The sequence below is a fragment of the Rhinolophus hipposideros genome, assembly GCF_964194185.1.
Source record: "Rhinolophus hipposideros genome assembly, chromosome: 9".
Taxonomy (NCBI): Eukaryota; Metazoa; Chordata; class Mammalia; order Chiroptera; family Rhinolophidae; genus Rhinolophus; species Rhinolophus hipposideros.
Genome location: NC_138055.1, coordinates 74,513,307 through 74,538,344, shown reverse-complemented (window position 1 = coordinate 74,538,344; position 25,038 = coordinate 74,513,307). Strand labels below are relative to the sequence as shown.

Below are 25,038 nucleotides of genomic sequence, written 5' to 3'. Positions count from 1 at the left end.
GATGTCCCTGAGTTTCTTTACACTGAGGGTAACCAAGACATTCCTTTTATTCTTCTTTGTAGATAAAAAGAGAGGAAAAAAAAACAGCAAGAATCATTTTAAACTTTGAAGTCAATACGATCCCTGTAGTATTGTACTCAATATTACCCTTGTCTCCAAAATGTCGGAAGAAACTATATCTTGGTCTTGTACAACCACAACCCTCAGAAATATGTAATGATTTGTAGGATTCGTTCAAATTAAATACCAAATAGTGACAAGGTTAATCAGCAGGATAGTTGCAATCTAAATAAGAAATGATTCCCATCTTTCCTGAGGAGAAAAGGCTAAATTAAATAGTATATAATATATATTTTGTTTCCTCTCTAAAATTCTTCCATGTATAAGAAAGGAACAAAATTGCCAACAGGTTTCTCTTAATTCCATTGTTGTAACAGAAAAGAATACCAGACATGACCAGTTTCTAAGTATATAAATCTAGGTTCCTGTAGCATAGGTGTCAAGAATAACTAAAATAGTTACTTTAGTAGAATAGTTGACAATTTTACTTCACCTAGATGTGAAAACATGCATTTTGCATACATCCTTCGCAATCATCCTTGATTTCAGATGACTACCGTGTAATAAATCACCATCTGCCATTGGAAGTAAGTTGCTAACACTGGAGAAATGGCACTTCATTGTCTGCGTAACTGAACAATGGAGAAATTAAATGACAGATGGAGAATCTGGCCAGACTCCAGGCAATCAGCCATCTATTGTCTGGCAATAACACACAAAAGAGATTGTGGTAACCCATATAAGGAGAAACAGACAAAGAGACCAGAGAGGACACTGCCAGCCCAGAAAGAAAATCTGAGAAGAATCTACTATTTACTAAATCTTCCCTAGAAGAACCAAATAAATATTTGAAGATTGAATAACACCTAAAGTGCTTAGACAGGCTGTACCTGTCTGTATTCCTTTTATGAGAGGAGCACTATCTTTAAAACCTTCTTTTTCAGTGCGAATTGAAAAGGTGTACACTGTGGCAGGATCCAGGTGGGAGAATGTCGCTGCTTCTTGCACAACCTTCTGGACCTATCAATCCAAGAGAATAAATTAGCAAGGTTTTTTGTTTTTGTTTTTGTTTTGTTTTGTTGGTTTTTTTTCATTTAAGAAATGCTCCGCAATAGAAAATAAGCAAAAAAAAAAAAAAATTCTTAAGGGTTATTAAGGGTTATTCAGTTTCACTACTATCTAATGTAAGAATGCAGTATTACTGGATTCAGCATGAAAGATTCAAGTTTAATTCCTCCAAGAGCCTCTTATAACATACCATAAAAGGAGCAGCACAGTTCATGCATGTGATTTCGTAATGGTGAAAATTCCCATCGGCTCGATTCCAGAGAATTTCTATGGAAGAGTCTGTAACTTTGCCCTCATGGATATTTGATGGTACTTCCAAACCTATCCAAAACACACAATACATTAAATTCTGTTTTGGACATTTTCTAACTGTGCTTTTCTTTTAATCTATCCCTTTAAAGGAAGGGAAAAAAAGCACAATGTGAAAAAAGAGCAATAAAGTATATTAATCAACTATCTCTCTACTCTAATTTAAAATAGTTGTTTACACATACCATGATACAGATAATTTTGATGTTGCAGCAAAAATTACATAGGAACAAACTCACAGGAGCAAATGCAGAATATTCAAAGGAGGAAAAGAGATTAAAGCTCTCTGAAACTATTAGCATAAACTGAAAAGACAACAGAGAAAAATTTGAAGTCTAGACAAAGTAAAAGAATCCTCTTTGTATTCAATATTGGCTGAAGCTAAGAACAAATTTTTATCTGATAATCTTTAATGGTTATTTTTCAAATTTTAAAAACCCAATCTAGCATAGAAGAAATACATTATTTCAGAAAAACTGAAAAAATGGTAGCTTTAGACTGTCATCTTATATACTGATATATGTTGCTGATCGATATCACAATATTGATATATTTAGATGATCAAATACTAATTATTTGCAAAAACAAAAACTGTCAAAGAGAATGCTGCCCATGATGATTTATAATATAAGAGAGGCAAAGAGTAAAGATATAAAAATAATATGAAAATTGTAAGCAAAAATAAAATATAAACGCATACTGATTATAAATATATTAAAATGCTATTGGAATAATATGATCTGTGACATCAGTTTGGGAATATTTTATGGAAAAGTTAAATTTAAGCAGTAATGGAAGGATTACAATTTGGGAGGAAGAAGACACATGGTCGTATAATGATATATATGAAGATTTATAGACAGAAAGAGCAAATCATTAAGAAACTGAACATGTTATAGCAGACATTTGAATGCTTTTAGGACTCCATGTGATTTTTGTATGGCACTTATTACTCTGTGTCATTTATTTCTACACCTACTGGATGAATATCTTAGATAAACTACACATTTCCCAAATGTTCAATATTCGTATTTGTAGAATTTTGTGGTAACTTAAAGATAAATCAAAATCAACTTGAAGTTCAAAATGTAAGTATTGGTATGAACAAGTACAATGTATATTAATTGTAAATGTTCAAAGAGGTAAGGAAAATACACAGTAGTTCTTTCCAGACAAATGACAGCATAGGGGAGAACAAACACACACTTAGATTATTAATATGCTTTGAAAGACACTCTCCGAACATATAATCTAGTTCCCATAATCTGCCTACAATTACTCACATTCCTCACTCTTGGATTAAGTCATTGATAATCCTGATTAATACGTAAGCATATTTTTTGTTACTGGATAGATTAAAAAAAATGATGACATCCATTTTACACAGGGTTAGCGCTATCTGTATATTTGGGCAATAAAAGATCAGGCTCCGTAATGGGGTATTTGCAATTATTTTCAAAGATCTTTGAAAACAATTGCATTAAAATGAACGTGGCCTACCAGTTAGAAATGGTACACAAAATCAAAATCAAGAAAAGACTTATGCAAGTCCTAAAATACTTACATGTTTTTACTGCAGGCACATAATACATATTACTTAATTTAGTCCCACTGATGACGGAAACAAAAAAATTGTATTCCGTGCCTGGGGTTAAATTGTCAACAGTTATTTTACTGTCATGTTTTAAAGGCCTTGTTACATTGGGCCCTCCTTCAGTTACAATATGTATGCCATCAAACACTCCAATATCAGGCGTTTGAACAAATAAAATTACAGAGGTACTGCGACTTTCATAAGGGATAACAATCTGGACGGGTTTGGGCCCTGAAAGACAAAAAGAGAGATTTATAATTAGTGTTTTTGTTTCTTTGTAATTTCAAGCATATTTCTCTGTATTTTGTCAGCATGTTCCAGAATTTGTGAAAATAGTAAATGTCTATGCATTAAACTTATGTTTACCATGTCAGCGTTAGAGAAATAAGGTGGACATTTTGACAGACCATATATACAATATATACTGGAGGTACATAATTAACTTTCACTTTTTGATTCTCAGTAAGTCTCAAAAAACATAATTTGAGATTTTCCAATTTTGTAATTTTTTCATTTGTTTCTTAAGCAAATACTTTTGAGAACCTATATACAAGAATGAGTACTCAAATAAAACAAATAAGGTCAGGGTCCTGCTTTCAAAGAGTTCCCAATCTCAGGAAAGAGATGCACAGATCACTAACTAGAAACCAAATGGTGAGAGCCAAGCTGGTGACATGAACAAAAGCTCTTGAGAAGAGAATAACAATTCTAGCAGAGATAATTGGGGAAGGCTTTCCAGAGTCAATGTTTTATCTGAGTTTTAAAGGATAATTGGGGAAGGCTTTCCAGAGTCAATGTTTTATCTGAGTTTTAAAGGATAGTACAAGTTTACCAGAAAGAGTGTGCGTGAGGTGGGCAAGTAGTGAGAAGGGAATTCTAGGCAAAGAGAATGTACGAGCAATGCATGGAAACCAAAAAGGCCATCCTCATGTGTTTGGGACTATCACGTTTTTTCTGCTCTTTACTAGCAGGGTGTCTTTGACAAGTTGCTCAGTCACTCTGTGCTTTGGTTTCCTCATTCCTAAAATGCGAAGGAGACTAGTACCTATTTTGCAGGGTCATTGTGATGATTAAATGAGAGACTATATGTACATAAAGTGCTTAGAGCTGTGCCAGGCACATACTCAGGGAGTGTGAGGAAAGGGGACAGGGCATGGAAGGGCCACCTGTGAGGCTGGATACTGTCTGAGAGGCTTTGCATGCCATGCTATGGATGTCAGCCTTTATCCTGTAGGGATTTTCAGCTGACATTTCATTTCATTTTTAGGAACACAGTTCTGGCAACAGCTTAGAGGAAGGATTCATTTACATTTTACACTCTCCCTGACCTCTTTTAAAGAGGTTTATTGTACTTCAGTTCTCTACTGTACTATTTAGAGCAGATTGGAAATTTCAGACAATTTCTATTCATATTTTTTCTTCCTGAGGTCAATTTTAATTTCAATTCTACCTGTGGATTATTGGGAGATTACACTGTGTATCTTTAGGTGAGTCTTGCTTTCAAGTAGATACCTTCTTCTAAAATATACATTCTGAGAAGTACTTTTTCCTCCAGAGAATAATTAGATGGCCTTTTCAGTTTTATTGGTGACATCTGGTTTCATGCAATGGAACTTGTTCTAAGTCACTGTTAAATATTTGATGTGATTCTGCTACTTTACCCAGAGCCAGTACTGTATAAAAGGATTTTAACACACACCTATAATTAGCATTCTAGAACATAAAATCTGTGCAATATCTCCATCAATTCATTCAGCTGTAACATATAACTTTCTTGCCACTTCTATTCTTGATGGTTATGAGAAAATGTTCAATATACCAACAATAGAAAACATTCCATGTGGTATGCTACTGGGTTTCAAGGCACGTTTACCATGTTTTTCTTTTTCCAGTTATATTATCTTAACTGTTCTTTTTCTGTCCATCTCTAATCATGTAATTTGTAGGTTTCCTCTTTAAATTTCTTCCAGTTCTCTTTAGTTACAAAACTTTTACAGCTTTGTAACTACAGCTTTTCCAAGGCTAGGGTGACATCCCACAAGAATCCAATCCATCTGAATCTGTGGGCAGTGATCTGTGAAAGCTTCTAAATGTGTCTTGAGCAGGAAGTAATGATCTGGGGACTGGAAATGAGTGACCAGTGTAGTCATGGAAACAATTCACTTCTATTCTCTTGGGTGCCAAAGACGTTTTCTAAGGAGAGACAAGGTTTTAAGTAGGCATAGTCTAATTTAGGTTCTAAAAGTATATCGAGTCAGTGACATTCCCTCCAGTGGGTAAATGCAGGGTTTCCTATCAATTATTCCACTTGTCCAGTAAAATAGAGCTAGTGGCATTAATGCATGGCACATTAAAGTAGAGGGTCATGACCGCTAGAAAGATGTAGAATCGAACAAAGCTCTTTCTTCTTTTCAAAACTATATCCAGGACCTCTGGAAACTCAAGTTGGAAAAGATTTCACTTTTTAAAAATGGAACATATTGCAATATTTGGGGGACTTCTGATGGGTCTCCACCACTGTGACTATGACTTCTATCCTTATCCATTTGCCTGCGAAAGTTCTTTCAAAAGAAGTGGTAGCCCTGAGGACTGTATGAGTTTTTTTCAATATGCGATAAAGAGAATAAGGCCAAATACAAGGGCTTTTATTACAGACAAGGTATAGAATAATGTCTCAGGGATGCCCAGTCTATTCTAAAATTTATTTTATATGAAGAGGAAAAAAGAAAACACAAATACACCTCCCCTTCCCTCAAAAAAACTTGGATACAGTTCATTCCTTCAACAAAGAGAGACTACATAGACAGATGGGACAGCTTCATTTCCTGCCAAGGATGGCCAGAGTTCAATGGCACCACTCCACTCCTTTAGAGAAATAAAAATCACAACACTCTCATAGTGCTTGCTTGGGGATGGATCCCTTAAATTATAGTAAGTTCATAAATAGGTGAAATTATTAACTTTCCCATTTTAGGGAGAAGGAAACTGAGGACCGAAAAGCTTGAATGACTTCCCAAAGAATGTAAACTGATGATTGCAGATCTGGAATTCGAACCTAGGTGATCCAGTTCCAAGGTCTGTGCTCGTAAGTACTGCCTTCTCCCAAAGGCACATTTTATGGTTCGAGGTGCACAACAATAACTGAAAATCAAGATTTGCTAGTTATTTTCAGAATAATTTAGAGAGAGACAAACAGATATGTTTTGAATGGTAAAGGGAAACAAATGAATGTATAAATTTCATTGCCTTCTACGTGTCTGTAAAAGCTCATTAAAAGGAAAATGCCCCTCTATGCTTGATTGCTTCAAAGTGTATGGGAGAGAGAAAAATAGGACATGGTGAATAACAGTTATCAACAAATATTTGTTGAACGAATGCATGGAAAGTAGTAATTTCTACCTATGCACCTTGGGATAGGTAATATTGGCTTTATTTAATACTTGCTTTATAATCTTGAGACAGGTACAAATGATGGATGAGAAATAATCTGCTGATACCAAAAGTGGTGGTCAAGCTTAAGAACTGAATAGAAAGGCCAATAGGATTAGAAGAAACAGTGGAATGCTTGAAGGAACTAGATAATTCACCAGAAGGAAAGAAACTATAGACACCAGGAACACCTAACGGTTGTTTCCAAACATTTGATGGCCCTTCGTATGAATCCTGGAGTAGATTTGCTCTGTGATGCTCTGGAGAACAAATGTGACCCCGAAATAGAGGAAAATTACAAAGATGCATTACAAAATGATCAGGGGCATTATGCTAGGAATTGCATTTCAGATCGGCAAGATCTCTGTCCCACCTTCAAACAGCAATATTCTATTATTCTTCCTAAAATTTATGTTAATTCATGTTTTATCCTGTTTTCCCAAAATAAGACCTACTTAGAAAATTAGAGCTGATTGTCCAGCTAGGTCTTATTTTCGGGGAAACATGGTAGCAACCACGTTGGATAGCAGATTTACAAATAAGCGTTCAAACTAAAGTTAAGAACTGGGCTTACACGTAAAGATACAGAGCTGAAAATTTTTTCAAAAAAAATCACTAAAAAAGAGAGGTGAAAATTTTGTTTTTTTGATGGCAGATGTGTTGAAATATACTAAGTTCTCTCGAGTCAAAGAAAAATAGGCGTGTAGAGCTAGAAGTCAACTTTAAAAAGTATTCAATGATCTAAATTTTTTAGAGAACTTAGGCACCGAGACAATATGGGGACACTCCAACCTCATACTGCTCATAACTGCCAGATGTCAGACTACAGTTCATTTCCCATCTATGCATTTTTATTTTAGTACTTCCATTCTGCCAGTAAATATTTGTTGGGTTGTTTAGTAAGCATGAAATAATTCTGTTTAGCAATATCTTTCTTAGTAGTTTTCTTTTTAATAACTTACCTACAATCATTATCTTCTCCTAGGTTTTCTCAGAAATGGAACTATGAGAGTGCCATACTTGAATTCAGTTTTAGTCTTTGGAGGATAAAATGGGAAGATTCAATGCTGTTTGAGTGTGGACACTGCTGGTATGTAACTTTTTTAGACCAATTCATTTTTTTCCACCAGGCTTCCCTTATTGTTAGCCAAAAGGCCCACACAGTCCATGATCTTTCCTCTTCAGAGTCACCACTATCCACTCAAACTGCTCAAGTCAAAACCCAAAGTTTCTCCCCTCCTTTATTCACCACAAGTACTCTGACATTAAAGCTGGGACCGCCTACTTCCATAATATAAACTGTATCTACTACTATCCATCTGCACTTGCCATCTCATCCACCATAATCTTTTGCCTAGATTCTACAATACTGTCTTACCCAGTTTCCCTGCCCCTTTACAAATCATTCTTTGCACATAGCCACAGGTGAATTTGTGTAACATAGGTCACATTATTACTCACCAGCATAAAACTCTCAATGGCCTCCCGATGCCCTGTAAAGAAACTCAAAAGCATAGGCTACATGCTCTTTGTGATCTGGCCTCTGAACACCTCTCCAATATCATTTCCTACTACCCTTCTCCCTCTTCATTTGATAACACACATTCTGGTCTTTTTGGTCTCAGATACACCAAGCTCTTTCCTGTTTTATAGCCTTCATACCTAAAATACCCTTCCACGATTTTATTCCACTCTGGCTCCTTTTTTATACTTTAAGCCTCCATTCAAATGTAACTCTTTCTATTATAGCTTATTTACAGCAGAACCCTCTATCCCTCTTCAATTACTTTCAGTCACATAACTTTGCTTTTCCCCCCTCTTAAAGTTTATCACAACTTAAAAATACATATAATTATGTTTTCATTCATTTATTTTCTTTTCACTGTTCGTCTTTCTCCCTCCTTAATAGATTTTCAACAATTACTTATTGAGTGAATTAATCTTATTTGAGAAAGGACATAGAAATTTTTTATATGCTTTGCCCTAATCCTTTCATATAGTGTCACTATTTGCTTCCACCATGCTATAGCATGCCTTTGTTGATAAAATAATTATTATAAACACTAATATAGCTATGTGTCAGCTACTGTTCTAAGTCCTAACATTTACGAGTATTAAATCATCTATGCTCAGGGAATCCCAGGAAATGCATACTATTATTTTATCCCATTTTATAAGTATGGAAACTGAAGCATAAACAGGTTGAGCACATTGTTCAGGGTTATTCAAATAGTTGAACCCAGATTCAAACCTAAGTAGGATGGCTTTAGGATCAAGTTCTTCATCATAAACAATGCTGCCTTTCTACAAGCAGGGAACATTGCCAGGATATAAGGGATACAAATTACTCTTGAGGCTACCATTAGATAAAGCATACCAACAATCTGCTTAAAGGTACAACCTACTACCAGAGGGGTCTAGAGAGAATATGTTATAGTGCCCCAAGATCAGCAAATATATGTTAAGAATGCAAAGTATTTGATTCTCACTTAGAGTTTGTTGAATAGTTACCAGTTCACTCAAGTTCCTATTAACCACTGTTGCCATTCCAATGTCATATGTCATTCCAGGGATTAAATTATCAATCTTGAATCTGTTAGCATCCTTTACAGAAAGATTCATGACTTCTCTTTTATCTGGCATAGATCTGATTTGAATGTAAACTTCGTGGCCACCTTGTGGAGATTCCCACTGAAGCACTATGCTGTCCTCTCCCACATCTTCAGGTTTAACATAAACTTTCTGAGGTGGATTAATACCTTAGAAAAACAGATAAACAGATAAATCAATATCTCAGTTTATTGTTAGCAGTACTCATTCTATTGAGCAAAAATACCTCGTTTCAATATCAATTAGTTCTGATAGGAAATTTAACAAATCCTGATGTCACCATGTCTTGAAAAGGACTCAGTATTGGAGGAAATCTGTCTTGTTATTATTAGGTTGGTGTAAAAGTAATTGAGGTTTAAAAGGTAAAAAAATAATTACAAAAACCGCCATTACTTTTGCACCAACCTAATACTATGCAAAATTTACCAATATGATTAAGCCCATACATTATACATAAAGGACAAATAGAAAGTATTTAGCAAATTTTTCAATTTTAAGAGTTCCATCAGAGTAATGTTCCAATTATTGAGATTATTCAGTCTTTTATCAAATATACATGGGCACCTACTATGTACCAGTCATTCTCCTAGGCAAGTAGCGTGCGTCAATAAAAAATAACAAAGGTCACAGCCTTATGGAGTTTATGTTCTAATGGGTGGAAATACACAAATAAACAATATATATATAACAAATGTGTATATTATGTAGCATTTTAGATATGATAAGTGCTAAGGAAAAAAGAAAAAGTAAACCAAAATGAGGGAGATCAGGAGTGTGATGGCTGTAGGGAGGAAGTTGTGGTACTAAATAAGGAATTCAGAGCAAGTACCTTTGAAAAGATCAGATTTTTGAGCAAAACACTTGAAGAAGATGAATAACTTAGGCATGCAGATTTCTGAGAGCAGAGAATTCTTGGATTGTTGTGTCTGTGTATAGTTGATATACATAGCAAATGACCCAAAATTAAATGCGCAGACTGACATGTACCTTTCTCCCATCTCTCTATTAAACAAATAGGTAGATACAATAGGTACATAACATGGGAGATTTTAATATTACTTCAAAATTAATGGATCTGTGAGAAATCCTCCAAGTCTACCTGTCAGTTAAAAATGAAAGCAACTTCTTAAAGTGTAAGGGACTCAATTGAGCATTATCAATTGAAGGATGCTTAGTTTGAGCTCAGGGAAGAAAAAACATGTGCTATCTAGTATCCAATCAGAAAAATACTTCAGTTAGGATTTGCAACACTGAATACATGTATGTTAAACATTTGCATTGAGTAAGCATTAAATATATTTGCTTATTATTTTCAAAGATCCCAAGTATATCCAGTAAGTATGAGAAGGTTAATCAATCTATGGCTATGCTCATGCAGGTTTTCTATCTCAACTCTGGTGTGTTTAAATTTTAGCTGGTGGGATTTCAATCAAAGAACTTTGCATGCAGACATGTTAAATACACACATAAACAATACATACATTATACACAGGCCTATACTGCCAAAAGTTGCGTTGTTATGTTCTGTTTCATACATTAGTGTTTTATATTTTCAAAAAATAATGACTTATCTTAAGGGGATAAACAGATGCTTAAATAAAAGATCAATGACTTTAATGATTATGTTCTAGACAAAGATTCAAAAACTGCCATGTGAAGGAGAGTGATTAGGAATGAATTGGCCAAAAGTCCTGGGATGAGACTGCCCCCTAGAGGTCAACTCATAACAATGAGTGAGAAAATGAAGAACAAAGTAAAACTGATCAAATGCGCAGAACTGTTTGTTGGATCTAGGGTTATTAAAGAACACTGGGTGAACTAATCTCCACGTTTTGTGATCATTTATTTTCTAGCCAAGGCTATTATAAGGAAGATGTCTTCTAGGAATTCTGGTAAGAGTTTAAATCTAAATGAATTAGTATTTAGAATCCATGCTTAAAATTGTGATTCAACATTAAAACATATATACAACTGTATTTGTACCTATAAAGGATTGACATAATTAAATTTCATCAAAATAATATTCCAACATATGCAGTTTATATTTTTAATTAAAGGGCAACATTTTAATTAAATTTTTAATTAAAAGGCACCTGTAATGGCTGAAATAGGTTTCTCAAAGCAGCTTAAAGTTCCTCTTTCCGCTACACTGAATAGATAGATCAAATAATGATGGAAGGATTTGAGATTTCTAATTGTTGTTGATGTGTTGAGTTTTGCAACAGACACCTCTTCAGATTTATTGTTTTCAACATCCAAAATAGTCACAAGATAATGGTGAAAAGACACAGGATCTGGAGAATCCCAGTGTAAAAATATTTCTGTTGGGGTCACATGAGTAACTGTGAAATTTTGGGCTGATAATGGGCCTGTGAGATAAAAATATCAGAAAAATACATTATATTAGTGGTATGGTTTGGCAGAATAATACCTCACTTGTCAATACTTCCATAATACTCTAATTTGAAAAGAACAACTGGGTTTGAGTCCCAGCTCTTCCACTTTCTAGCTCTGCACCCTGAGTAAATTACTTACTCTCTTTGAGCCTCACTATTCTTGACTATAAAATGGGAATTATAGTAGTAGCTGCCTCATAAAATTATTGTGAAGGTTAAATAAGAAATATAAAGCACTTGACACATGTTATTATTCAATCATCATCATTATTATTGTTATTACAAGCACCACATATATGTCGTTTACCTCTTCTGTCTTGTCAGACTTCATATCATACACTCTTCATCCCATCACCACCAGAATTCAGGCACTCATCCTCTTACAGAACTATGTCCCCTCTACAAACCATTTCAGCCAGTGCCAGTGATATTCCTAGTTAATCCCTACAGATTAATTTTTTTAAAACAGCACCTTGCACATATCGGCCACAAACCCATGTCCATTCCCTGCCCTCCCAACATACACGTTCTTCTTAATTCTTTCTTTAGAAGCAATATCTCAAGAGTTAAAATAAGACCATCTGGGTTCCTGTTTGGCTCTGCTACTTACTAAAGCATGTTACTCTAGTCAGTTTACTTAACCTTTCTGAAGTCCAGTTTTCTCTAGTTACTCCGAGTTGAGGTGAGAACTGAGTGAGATGATGTATTAAGAGTGCTTCGTGGAAGGTAAAGCAAGTCTTAAAAACTATAGTCTTAATGGATTTCCATTGCTTCTAAGGTCAAGTCCAACCATCTGAGACAGAGACCCCCAGCACTCCCAAATCTGCCACTACCTACCTCTCAAACTGATTTTACCCTTATGTCCAAGGAAACCTTCTCCAGTTAGTCTGTATTATTCTTTCCCCACAAATTTGTATCTCCAGACATTTGTTCATGTTTTTCTTCCTTCAAGTTTGAGTCTAAGCCTGTCATTTACACAAGTCTTGCCCAGTCACCCACTCTCTGAATTCTAGAAAGTCTTTATTAAATGCACCACCAGTAGGAATTGCAGTTTATATTTTGCTATAGAGTTTTGTTTCCATTTATTTTTATTCCTTACTAATTCTCTCCATTGTAATACTCTTAAAGTCCAGACACACTTGTCTGTTTATCTCTTGTTATTAGCACATATCAAAAATTCATTTCCACAGAAATTTATTATCTACTATGGACTGGGCACCAGCCCAGCTGGTGCTATGAGACTAATAAAATATAGTGCCTTATGAGTTTATAATTTAACAGGAAATCCAAACACATAAACAGATTCATAGTAATTTAAAATTGGTAAAATTGCAGGTATACCCCTAGTGTTATGAGAAAACACCAGAACCTCAGGAAATACCTATTAATGATGATACTAAATACTTGAAAAATTATAATTTCAATTGTCTTGTAACTTACGTGTTTCAACAATGAATACTGGACTTAACGTGGTTTTTGCCTCCCCTTCATTTATGGCAAAGAGCAAAAATCTGTAAACATGGCCAGGAGACAGTTGGGTAATTGATTTTTCCGTCGTATTTGGGGGCAAGCTCTCAAAATATTGTTTTGTATAATCTAAATAATATTTAATGATAATTTTGTATCCTAGTTGCACCCACTTATTCAAATTATTCCAACCACTCAAATTATTCCAACTAAATACAACTTCAGTTGTTCCAACATCCTTTATATAGATCAAAAGGTTTTCCTGCAGAGAAGGTGCTGAAAGAAATATTAAAAAATATATATTTTAATTAAAAACTACAATTCTATTTTTAAAATAATAAAAGAATGAGATGTATATATAAGAATACTAATAAAATTAATTACATTCATATTTGCAAATATATGGCAATGGAACATAACAGAAAAACCTTGCAAAAAAATAGTTTGAACCAGTTGCATTTTGCTGTAAGATGTAGCAGTCTGTTTCATTCTTGGGTAGCAGTGGAAAAGAAAAGATTTCATTTTTCTTAAGGCCAAAAGATGTCCCATCTGTCCATGTGAGATGACCTTCTTTCTGTAATAAAATGTACAAATGAAGCCAATTTAAAGGGAAAGTGTCATATCTTCAAATAAGTGTATTTGAAAATTTTTATCAATCACACATGTATTATAAAATTTTCTAAGATTGTTAAATCATCAACTAGTTTAATACATTTATGTAGATTTCCTTATTGATAAAGATTCTGAGCTGGAAACAGAGTTCACTTTCATTTACTTGTTAGCCGTATCTCTAAGCTTCTATTTTTTCATCTGTAAAATGGGTATAATAGAATCTACATCTTAAGTTGTTGTGAAGATTAAAAAGGGAGTACATGTAAAGGGTTCAACACAATGCCAGGCACAGACCCATTACTTATTAGATATTATTTTATTTCAAGTCATGAATAAGTTGTATGCATCAGGAGAGGTTATTACTTTTCTGCCAAGGGATGTCACTGGTGAATGTAACCAACCTCAATTCTCACAAGTAATGAACGTATCTCTACAAAGTCATGTGGCTATCCTGCTACAAAGGGGTAGTAGGAAAAGTAAAACCTTTGACAAACCTTATGTTTTGACCTGTATTCTAATCCATATTTCTACCACTAAGCTATTCTTGGACCACTGCTAACCTGTTAGGAACTAAAGTTTTTTCCCTGTACAATGGAGACTTCATTACTACTTTGCATGGTTGTCAACAGTTTTAGAGAGCGTGTATGCAAAACAGCAGGCCCATAATAGTTGCTCATGAAAGAAATAAAATTCTTAGAGATAATGAGCGCTACGAAAACAGAGACTATGTCTATATTGTGATTATCATGCCATCCCAGCATCAAGCACAGCTCCAAGCTAGTTGCATAGATGAGAATTAAAGAGAAGTGCTCCCTCCAAACATTTTAAAGAGATTTTTTAAAAAATACATCCCAATTCCACCTAACGGATAGAGGAATATTTTTTCCTCAAAGACTCTGCTTTATTGCATACATGGTGCTGCAGTTTTGAAAACAAAGGCTCAAGAGGAGTATATTCAAGCAGTTAGGGCACAAGTATTAGTGAGACAGATATAGGTTCAAGGCCTAGTATGCCTGTTTATTACCTATGTGACCCAGGAACTTTCTGAGCTCCATTTTTCTTATCCATAAAATGAGAATAATGAGAATGCCTACCTCATAAGGTTGTTGTGAGAACTAAATTGAGTGTTACCTATATAACCCTCACAAAGTGTAACACAGAGACTATTAACCTTTCATTCAGTAAGGTCTTGCTGAATGCCAGGCCCTAACTGAAGCTAGGAATGCACTGATGAACAAGACAATCTATCCTTGAAGTCCAGTAACAAACTCGCACTTGTTCAGCATGAGTGAAAGAGCTGATGACTTTCTCAGCCTACCACAGGGATTATAACCCAGCAGGTAACTTGGATGTCAATGTCAAGAGACCAACTTAAAGCAGAGGACCCCGAGAACAGTGGTTAAGAGCAGACTGATGCGCATCCACGTGGACAAGTTAACTCCGTGTGCTCCAATCTCCTTGTACGTCATACGAGTATAAGCAAAGCACATAGAATGGTATTTAGCACTTAGGAGTCACTATAGGACTTAGCTACTACCATAAATAAAATTTTTATATTTACTTTGATGTTTCATTTACCTACCAAGTTATTTTTAAGTGTCCTGAAAGCAGAGACTGTGTCTTAAACACTTTTGAGGAATTCATAGCAACCATGAGGATGCCTTGAGAGCCTCTTTGGCTATCGTGACCATATTACCAGGACCTTTTACCAGAAACTAGTAGCCATAACTCTGGGAAGAGAACATTTCATTTAAACAGTTTATAACAATTATGCTAACACAGGAAACAATTATATGTGCACTAACTGGTATACTTTGAAAGAGACTGAAATGCTGCGAGGGGGTGCTTCTGAGATGTCTGAAAGGAACTGTGAGTTGAGGAATCTTTATCAGAACTTCTTTCTCTGCCTATTAAAAGATAAAGGGAGCTCAAAAAGAGGATGAAAATGTAATTAAAGATTGCCAATAATTTTCCCCAGGCTTATGCAAAGTTTCAGAGAAAAACTGGTATCAAACTGACAGAATTTGCCTTGAATCACTGCTGATCAGGGTATCTCACGGAGAACAGATTTATTTTTGAATAGGAGGAAATAAAATTAAACGGATCATCAGGAAAAAAAAACCATAAACTAGTCAGAGGTTAGGTCTTTTGTTTTCCTACAAAATGCTGACCAAAATGAAATTTCATGAGATATCACATAGCATTAAGAAAAATGGAGGAAAATGTCACACACTTCTTTTCACTGATATTGAATAAAATCTTTAGATCCTTCTGTATTCTTTCAGTAAAATTGAACTTCATAAGCCTGGATGTGTAGAGTGAAAGGAATAAAATGGAGAAGAAGTCCCTGTTTTCAGGTTCATACTATTGGTTATTCACAGAGGTAAGCAATAGAGGAAGTGGAGTAGGTTTGGTGGGAAGATGACAAGTCAGTCTGGGCAATGTTGATGTGCCTGTGGAAAATTCCAGAAAGGATAATCAGAAAAAAGTTAGATAGGTGTCTGGAGCTCGTAAAAAGAAAGTGAGGCAGACAATATTTGAGAACGATTGGTTTGGGTGATAAGTGAAGAAATGGATTAGATCACTCAAATGAATTTAAGAGGGGGGGGTCTGAGAAAGACCAAAGTAAAGCAAAATTAGGTAAAGAAATAGATGCTTACAAAAGAGATCGAAGTGAGGAAAGGATGAATAGGCACAGGCAGAGGATATTTAGAACAGCAAAAATACTCTTAAGATATCAAAATGGTGGATACATGTCGTTACATATTTGCCCAAACCTATACAATATACAATGCCAAGAGTGAATGTAAACTAATGTAAACTATGAACTTTGGGTGATTATGATGTATCCATGCAGGTTTTTCAGTTGTAACAAATGTACCACTCTGGACTTGATAGTGGGGGAGGCTATTCATGTGTAGAGGCATGGGTAATCTCTTCACATTCCCTTCAGTTTTGCTATGAACCTATAACTGCTCCAAAAAAAGAGGAGGTGGGGAGAAAGAGAATGGAAAAATAAAAAGAGAAACAGTGTCTGGCTTATAACAAATACTCAGTAAATATTTATTGAATGAAGGAAGGAATAAATAAATAAACGATGAATGAATGAACATAGGTAAAATAGTACTGTTTATCACAAGATATGCATTTCTTTACATTTACTGACCTTTAAATCATTAAGACCAGTCCATATTATTATTTGATTCTTTGACCTGAGATGTGAAAATATAAATTTTTTTTCTTCTTCATTTTTTATATCCACAAGGTGTGCAGAATTTAGGAATAACTTACAATGTTGCTGGGCTACATTCCACGGCTTACTCTCTTTGCTAATTCTGTAACAGCTATTTTTTAATGCTATCCATCCTTGCGAACATGAACCTACCAAAAGAAAAATGATCTGTTAAAGATAAAGTAAGTAATAACATTTCATAATTATATTTCTTAACATCTCTGGAAGTTAATTGTGAAAACCTCATTGTATTAATTTCTATATTTCTTCCAAACCAATAAAAATGCTAAAGCTGTTATTATTCAAGTAGTAAATGAATTATGACTGATTAGAACAGTTGTTTTAAGTAGCTATAAGAATTAAGCAGAATTATTGTCCAGTTATAACTTAATAAAAACCAAAAAAACACAGATGTTTTTCTTTTTTCGAAGTTACTTTAGGTTGACTTTTCTGTTCCTTATTCTTGTACTGGTAGAAACATTTTAAAGTATATTTCAGAGGACTAGACGTAATGCTTGCTAAGAATTCTGTTTCCTGCCACTTCACCTCACTTTCTAGGGGTTCACCTCCTAGGGGGAAAAAATGGATGCTGCTTAGCCTTTTGCTCCAAGACTGCATAACACACTAGAAAGACTGAGGGAAATCAGCCTGTTCAGAGTAGGTATTGTACTTTTAACTCTTGTTCATGCTTCATCAGTGTCTCAACCCACCATATTAGGAAGATATGAGAAGGATCTTTTGAAGAAACTGTTGTCTTGTTTGTTCACAGGGGAAGACAGAGGATGGGGAGATGGAGTGCTTTAAGTATTGTTTTTTTCTTACTATTCAAGTGTTTCTTCACTTAACTTGTAAAAATACATTGTGATTCACTGATTATTCTTAGAGGTATTAAAATGGGACATAGCCCATCACAGAGAGTATACTGCCCTCATTAGCTATCTATGACTATATCCTCTTCTCATATCTTTTCCCGCCATGTTGGGGAAGGAAGTGGAACTAGAAAGACACATAAAAAAATAAACACACTCCCTTTCCCCTTACAGTATTCCAAATTTTGGTCACATTTGATCAGGATGAATAATGGAGAAGCTTAAAATAGGATGAAAGACTGATATTTTTATATTAGATTTTAATGTACCTTTTAATATCCGAAAATAAGACTGTTCATTGATACTTTAAAGTCAACTAAAAAGTTATGGAATTTATATGAACCGCTGCCAGAGTTAAAGAAAAGAGAACCCACTTCACGCAGTATAAAAGAAGTGGTGGTAGGGAAACATAGTTGGTTCTTACCTTTGTACTGCTCAATCCAGCTTGTCCACTAAATTAGTCACATACCAGAATGATATAATTAGAAAAAGGGGACTCTGCTAATTCACTTACAAGTAGTCACTTTTCAAAAGAGCAAGATAACTGCCAATTTATCTACAAAATATGTAATATATATAAATATATAATATATAAATATAATATATTAATATCTTATGTATAATATATTAATAATGTAAATTAATATATAATTAATATCTAGAAATAATGAACCAAATATCTATATACCTGTTTCAACTTGAACATCCAGTCTCTGAAGTATATTTATAAAATCCAAATGCAACTGTTTAAATTCAAAAGTAAAAGTATATAAGGTGGCAGGTTTCAAATCATCCCACTCATAAACAATGACATTATTTTGCAAAATTTGTGAAGAATTATTAAGAGATATTGACACTGAAATGTCATTCGAAGATAGCACACTCCAGTTAAAAGAAACACTTGTACTCGTTGCTATTGTTTTAATATTTCTAGTTGAGATTCCCCCTAAAAAATAAATCATAGAGAATAATTAGTATGCTTTCAAACAAAACTGAATGACACACAAAGGATATTGAATTACGAAAGATTCACCATGCAGGGAAAATATTATCAACTATGAAATATTTTCTAGACTGTATGGAAGTTTCTTGTACACTATTTAGAATGATTGAATTTCAGGATTTCAAATCTGCATTGTAATATTTTTTAGAATAATCTGGATTGCACTTAACATTTCCACTATACCTACTTATTTAAATGATCGCACATTAAACGCCAAAACTGAAAATTTTATTCTTAGCTTAGTTTACAATTTCCTTTAAATATTGAAATTTACATTATATTTAAAGAACAGGCTTCTATTATCATGACGTGATTTTCAACTGCCATTACATACCTGTTAATCACTGTAAAATTCAAATTATCTGGTGTTTTCCCTTCTATAATTAGGTAATATAGCTGAACAACATATACATATGACTTACGAGTTTGAAATGACTTTTCACTTAAAATTTCTCCATATTTTATGGACTGTATAATAATGTGATAGTCTTCATTTTCTTCTAGTGTTATTATTGATTTTGGAAGTTTTTGTGGGTCTGCAGGAATGCTTTTGACATTCTGTAAATAATGAGATACATCTGCATAAGAAATGTTTACTAATTCTCTGTCAGATACATTAACAGTTTGAATACTGTGAATCTCCTTCATAAGAAACAGCTTTTCCAATATGGAATCTAAACATACACATAAAATATCTATTTTACATAAAATTGTTATTTTTAAATAACTACTGTCTGTGTAGTACACAAATTCTAAAAAGGAAGATACATAATCGTTCCTGTGAAAAAGTTAAGTATTGTTTTGATCAACTACTTATTAAAGATACTTCATAAAATGCTAACATTTTATATATTAATAAAATAAAAGAAATCACAATAACTATTAAGTTCTTATTTCTGATGTGGCATTAGTTACAACAAATTTACACTGTGCTTACTTTTCATCAAAGCCCCAAAAAATGAAGCCTTACTTTTTGAGCAAAATTATTAACACGTTGGTATTTTAAAAAATAAAATTCAGGATTTCCTCCTTTAGGAAATTCTTCCCATTCAATAAGAATTGTTGTTGTTTGTTTATTTACTGGTATATAATAAAAACTTTTTGAGATCTGAAATGGGAAAGGAAAATAATGGTGAAAGAATAAAAATGAATTATCAGTTATTATTTTATGAGCAAATTTACAAAAATCAAACTTAAAACATGCCAAATTATAATTGAAAAATATTTCAGCAATATTGATTTCTACACATGAATTAAATAATATCCATTGGATACTCTATTTGTAAACATAATTTTGAAAATAACTTAAGAAAGGGAAGTAAAATAAGAGCAAGAAAATTTACGATCTGTGTTTCTCAGACTAGGAAACACCGTATTCCCAGGGTGAATATGGAGAAGGAAGAGACTCAACGTCATAGGAAAAACACAGCCTCCTGGTATGTCAATTGTGCACTTTGATCATAATGGCTACAAAACTGAATTAATTCACAGACATTCTTAAAAATACGTTTGCATTGAAAATAAGTTTGAGTGCAAAATGTTTGAGTCACTTTAGAGCCTTGGTTCAAAGACAGGTGAAGAAAATGTTACCAATTGAGGCAAAAGAGACCATAGGCTGACAGGCCTGCTATGTTCCCTAGATGACATGTCTTTCACCAAATTCTTTTCTCCATCCCCACTAATTATCCCTAATATAATTTGTAAGCAGTGAAAACAGATGCCATCTATACGCACAAATTTTACAGTACGTAGCAAAGAAATTTTTTCATAGGTAATAAACCCAATGTTTAGTGTTATGTCTCTTAACACACCCCTTATTTTCCAAAATAGATAAATGCAATGCAATAGTACCCGGTCCATTAATTAATTATTCCTAAAAGGGCACACTCAAAATGTCTTACCTTAACAGCATATTGTATCCAAAACAGCAGAATAATTGATTTCTCCATCTGGAAAATAAAGCATATTCAGTTCAATCAAACACGTATAGTCTGATTCACTACTAAACTATTGGATATTATGTGGTGTGTATGTATCGCTTTAACTTTATGTCTTTCAATTTAGACTGACTGCTCATCCAATTGAATATTAAGACATTATTAATAAGTAGATGCTTCATGATATTCTCCACCTAATAAAATTGGGAACATCAGTGCTTTCCAACAAACAACAAAATAGCTTGCTTCTAGAAGCTGCTATAATTAAATATAAAGGAGGTGTTAAAAATAAAATCAGGCAATTACATTGCATTATGTGAAACTATTTAACCTTAATGGGTGGAAATCTACAACACCTACACTCTGCTTCTCCGTTGGAAGTAATTCCTCACATTTTATCACCATGAAAAATATTTCAATATACTGTTGGTGAAACTGAAACTTAAATGGGTAAAACATTCGAAATCCCTTTCAATTTATTTTTAAAATGAATTCATCTAAAAAGCTTGTGTAGCGTTTCCTAGGAACTGAGAATGTCTGGGGACCTAAGAGGTTTTTATGTTAAGTTTAAGATATACATGGGGGAAAAAGAAAAATCTGTACTTAAAATATGTATTTCTAAAACTGAAGAAAATGTCATTTTAATAGTAAACAGGTACCCGGATCAACTTCAAACCTCTCTAAAGCCCACTCTAAAGCAGGTTTCATCCTACAGAAATCTTTAGTTGTAGTAAAGCAAGCGTTCAGATAAAATGTGCCCAGTTGTTATAAAAAGAAATACTTAATCATTCAGTCTGCAGACTCCTCCACAAAACTGCAAAGCTTTAACCTTGTTCCTTTTTCTTAGCAAAAATGTTCTAATTCGGGGTCGTGGTATGATGCCCTCCCCCCAAAAAAACACCTAAGTGTAATGTAGCATTTCAGAGGCGTGTGTACCATAATAAGAATATCAAAGTGGAAAGATCGCTCCCGCCGCCTGTTCTTCAAGCCCCAAGTCCCGGCTCAGATGCAGTGGCGAGTCCCAGGATTTGCGCCCAGGAGTGGACAGCAGAGCAGCTGCCCCGAGGCGCGCTCTTCTAGAAACAGTCCTGAGAAGCCAACTTTTACACGACGGAGGGAAGAACGGATAAAGGCAAGGACTGGGGGTGGGAGCGGGGTGGGTGTTAAAAACGGTTAGACGAGTGGGGGAAGGAGGAAAGAGCAGAAACCTGGCAGTCACAGCGCGAGGATGCGCAGCTGAGCCGCGCGCGGGGGCCAGGCGCCCCTGCAATCCGCGGGGACACGGGCGGGACCCCACCCGGGGCAGCACCGCCCGGGCCTTGCTAATTTCCCGCGCCGACGTGCCGCGCGCGGTGACAGGTCCCCGTGTGCTTCCTCCTCCCGGCTCCTGTCCGCGGGCCCCGCTCTGCCCCGCCCTTCCCGCCGCGGTTCTGGTGGGTTTTCCTCCCGTCCGTGGGGCCCTCCTCCTCGGTCGGGTTAAATAAGTCAAGGTCCCCATAGCAACGGTAAGCAGCCGGGAGGGAGAGCAGTGGGAGGCGAGTCCCAAAACGCTGGAGGAGAATTACACTCCACATGGAAGACGGGAGGAAAGGATAAAGCATAGAAGGAGAATGCGTGGGAAACACTGGCTTCTCATGAAAAAGAAACAGAAGTCGACCCTGTGGCTAGCCCTGGGTGGGCCCAGTGTTAAGTCCGTCCACGTGGCTACTACGTACGAAGCCACCTTCTTACCGTGTTCAAATGTCGTGTGCTTTGCGTTCTGCAGCCTTTGACCGTGTTGATTGAACACTGAAAGGTCCTGCTTCCTGAGAGCCTTTCCTCAGTTGACATCACCCTCACCGGCTTCTTCCATCGTCTTAGTTCACACCATCCTCTGACGTTTAAAATTTGGCCTGACCCCTGGTGCCTTCCTTCCATCTGGGTTATTTCATCCACCTTTGTGTTCTCAGTCATCTTCAAGACGCCCAATCACTTCGTCTTGGATCTCATTCCGTTCTGGGGCTTCAGAGCGGTATTTACAGCCCCCACTCCACCTGGTTATTCCCCACAAGCAACTCAAAACCATCTTCCCAAAACGAAATTCACGATCTCTCCTTTCCCAGTCCTTCCTGAGCAGAGGGTTGGCCAACCAAACAAATAAAATCACCTACTCTGCACTCTCGGATCCTTTCCCTCACTATCCATAGATAACTTGTCCTCAAAAATCCCTTTGATTTCTACTTCTAAAGCTTCTCCTAGGGTGATTACTTCCTGTCTATTCCCACAGCCATGGGCTTAATTAGAAACCTTAATTGTCTCTCTCGCTGGAAAGTATGTGCTATGTTTAAGTGTTAGAACCTCAGATCAGATAGTATTGCTTCATTTAGGAGCTGAGCATCTCTCTGAAAAATTGATTGTGGTCAAGAGTAAGATTGTAGAGTGCTTAGTAAAGTAGAAATACTTTATAATAAAGTGACAACTAGTATTGGTTCACTGGGATTACTGCCTATAAACTCATCCTTGGACTGTCTCCTTGTCTGATATCCCAATCTCTCCTACACATTATCTAGTGTGATCTTTCTGAAATACACACAAAATCATGGCTGGGATGCTGATTTAAAAGCCTGTTCTGACTCTTGGTTGCTTACATTGTACCTCTGACCAAGTTCACTTTTCAACATCACCTCTCTCCTTTCCTCCTTGGCACCCTAACTTATACTCTCAATGAAGTAACAGTCTATAAACGTTTGCACCTCTGTTTTCCTATAGAACTTTATTTATATTGTAGCACAAAAGTTTACTTTCTATGTATTTATGTCCTCAGCCAGATTAGGAACTCCATGATATCATAGACTATATCTTAATTCAAGCACAGTTATAGATATGAACTATATTTATGTTGCTTAAATTCCTGGGGTTCTATGTAGAACTTTTGTCCTTAAAAGTAGAAAGTGTCAAGGCAATATAGCACAAAATGATTTCACTGTTAGTGAATTAGCTTTTAGACTTTGGGAAATAGGATCAAATTAAAAATCCACCAATGTTAACTAAAATTGGTGTGGTAATCACTTTGCAATATATACGTATAAGTATATCAAATCATGTTGTACACCTTAAACTTCTATAATGTTATATGTCAATTATATCTTATTAAAACCTGGGGAAAAGAAAACTCAGGAAACTGCTCATAATGAATGAATAAATAATCCATTAAGGATTATTGAATAAAGTACATATATTTCAATATGGCTTTTTTGGTCATATATTTGCTTTGCAAACAATGGAATTTTAAATAAGCAGCCATCATAACACTACAACTTTCTGTAGTTTACATCAATCTCTCTATTAGGTCAATAAACTTGGTAGCACCTTAATCAATATGGTTTCCTTCAAAACCTCTCCTTCCTAAGGAGATATCCTATGAAATAGTGTGACCTTATTCCTGCCTTACCCTTTTATTTGGCCTAGGAACTTAGGTATAGAGAAATTAAGTGACAGATTCAAGAAAATTACGGGTCATTTCTTTTGGAAAAAAGAAACCTGTAGACTTAGTACTATTTGAAGGCATTTATTCTTAAGAAAAATAATTTATTTTTCAGATGGAAGACGTTTAGGCAATAATGGAGATCATTACTATCATATAACATGAATTTCCTATTAGGAAATATGTTGTTTGGGGTCCTACATATATATCTATTATGAAAGAAAAAACACGTCTTCACCAGAGGTTAGGTAGACATATCTTTATAACCACATCCCTGACAGAAATGTGACAGATATACAAGTAATTACAATACTCACCCCTTCCTCACCTTCAACTTCCAGTCATTTATTCAATCAAAATATTGAGTGCATACTATGTGCCAAGCACAATGCTAAACACAATGATCTAGCAACAAATGTGATGAGTCCTCTCCGTCATAGAGCTTAAATGTGTGTGTGTGGTAGAGAGAGGGAGCAGCGCCACCACCCCGCCAAGCAAGCTGGATGTCCAACAATTCAACTCAATTCTGATAATCTACCCAGAGAGAGCATCAGATTCCGTAAGTTAAGTGTTCAGTGGTACAAGATTTCCCCCTTTCCCTTCGTTAGATGCCAGTCACAGCCCAGGTTGTTACCTCTTCTTCTGACCAACTGGTTACAGATCGGAGGTTCCCACGACCCTACCCTTGGGTTCAATTAATTCGCTGGAGTGGCTCACAGAACACATGTAACCAGTTTACCTGATTACTGGTAAGGAAATTAATTATTCATTATTTTCCAATAGATTACTGGTTTATTATAAAAGGATATAACTCAGGAAGAGCCAGATGAAAGAAATGCATAAGGCAATGTAAAGGCAAGGGGTGAGGAGCTTCCAGGACCTCTCCAGGAGGGCCATTCTCCCCACATCTTCAGGTGTTCACCAACCCAGAAAGTCTCCAAACCTTGTCCATTTGGATTTTTTATGGGGGCTTTATTATGTGAGCATGA

General features: G+C 35.4%; 1 protein-coding gene across 1 annotated transcript; it reads right to left on the bottom strand.

Annotated features, from left to right (window-relative positions):
* Positions 1–46: 46 nt before the first annotated feature.
* On the bottom strand, positions 47–22,539 carry LOC308501932 (fibronectin-like; the record flags this gene model as incomplete). The annotated part of the gene is made up of 14 exons (XM_081058991.1): positions 47–54; positions 951–1,080; positions 1,319–1,449; positions 3,002–3,262; positions 8,950–9,219; positions 11,164–11,439; positions 12,907–13,209; positions 13,318–13,507; positions 16,712–16,926; positions 18,335–18,592; positions 19,072–19,207; positions 19,620–19,757; positions 20,551–20,598; positions 22,318–22,539. 14 exons carry the CDS (start codon positions 22,537–22,539, stop codon positions 47–49), a joined length of 2,586 nt encoding a protein of 861 aa, XP_080915117.1.
* Positions 22,540–25,038: the final 2,499 nt, after the last annotated feature.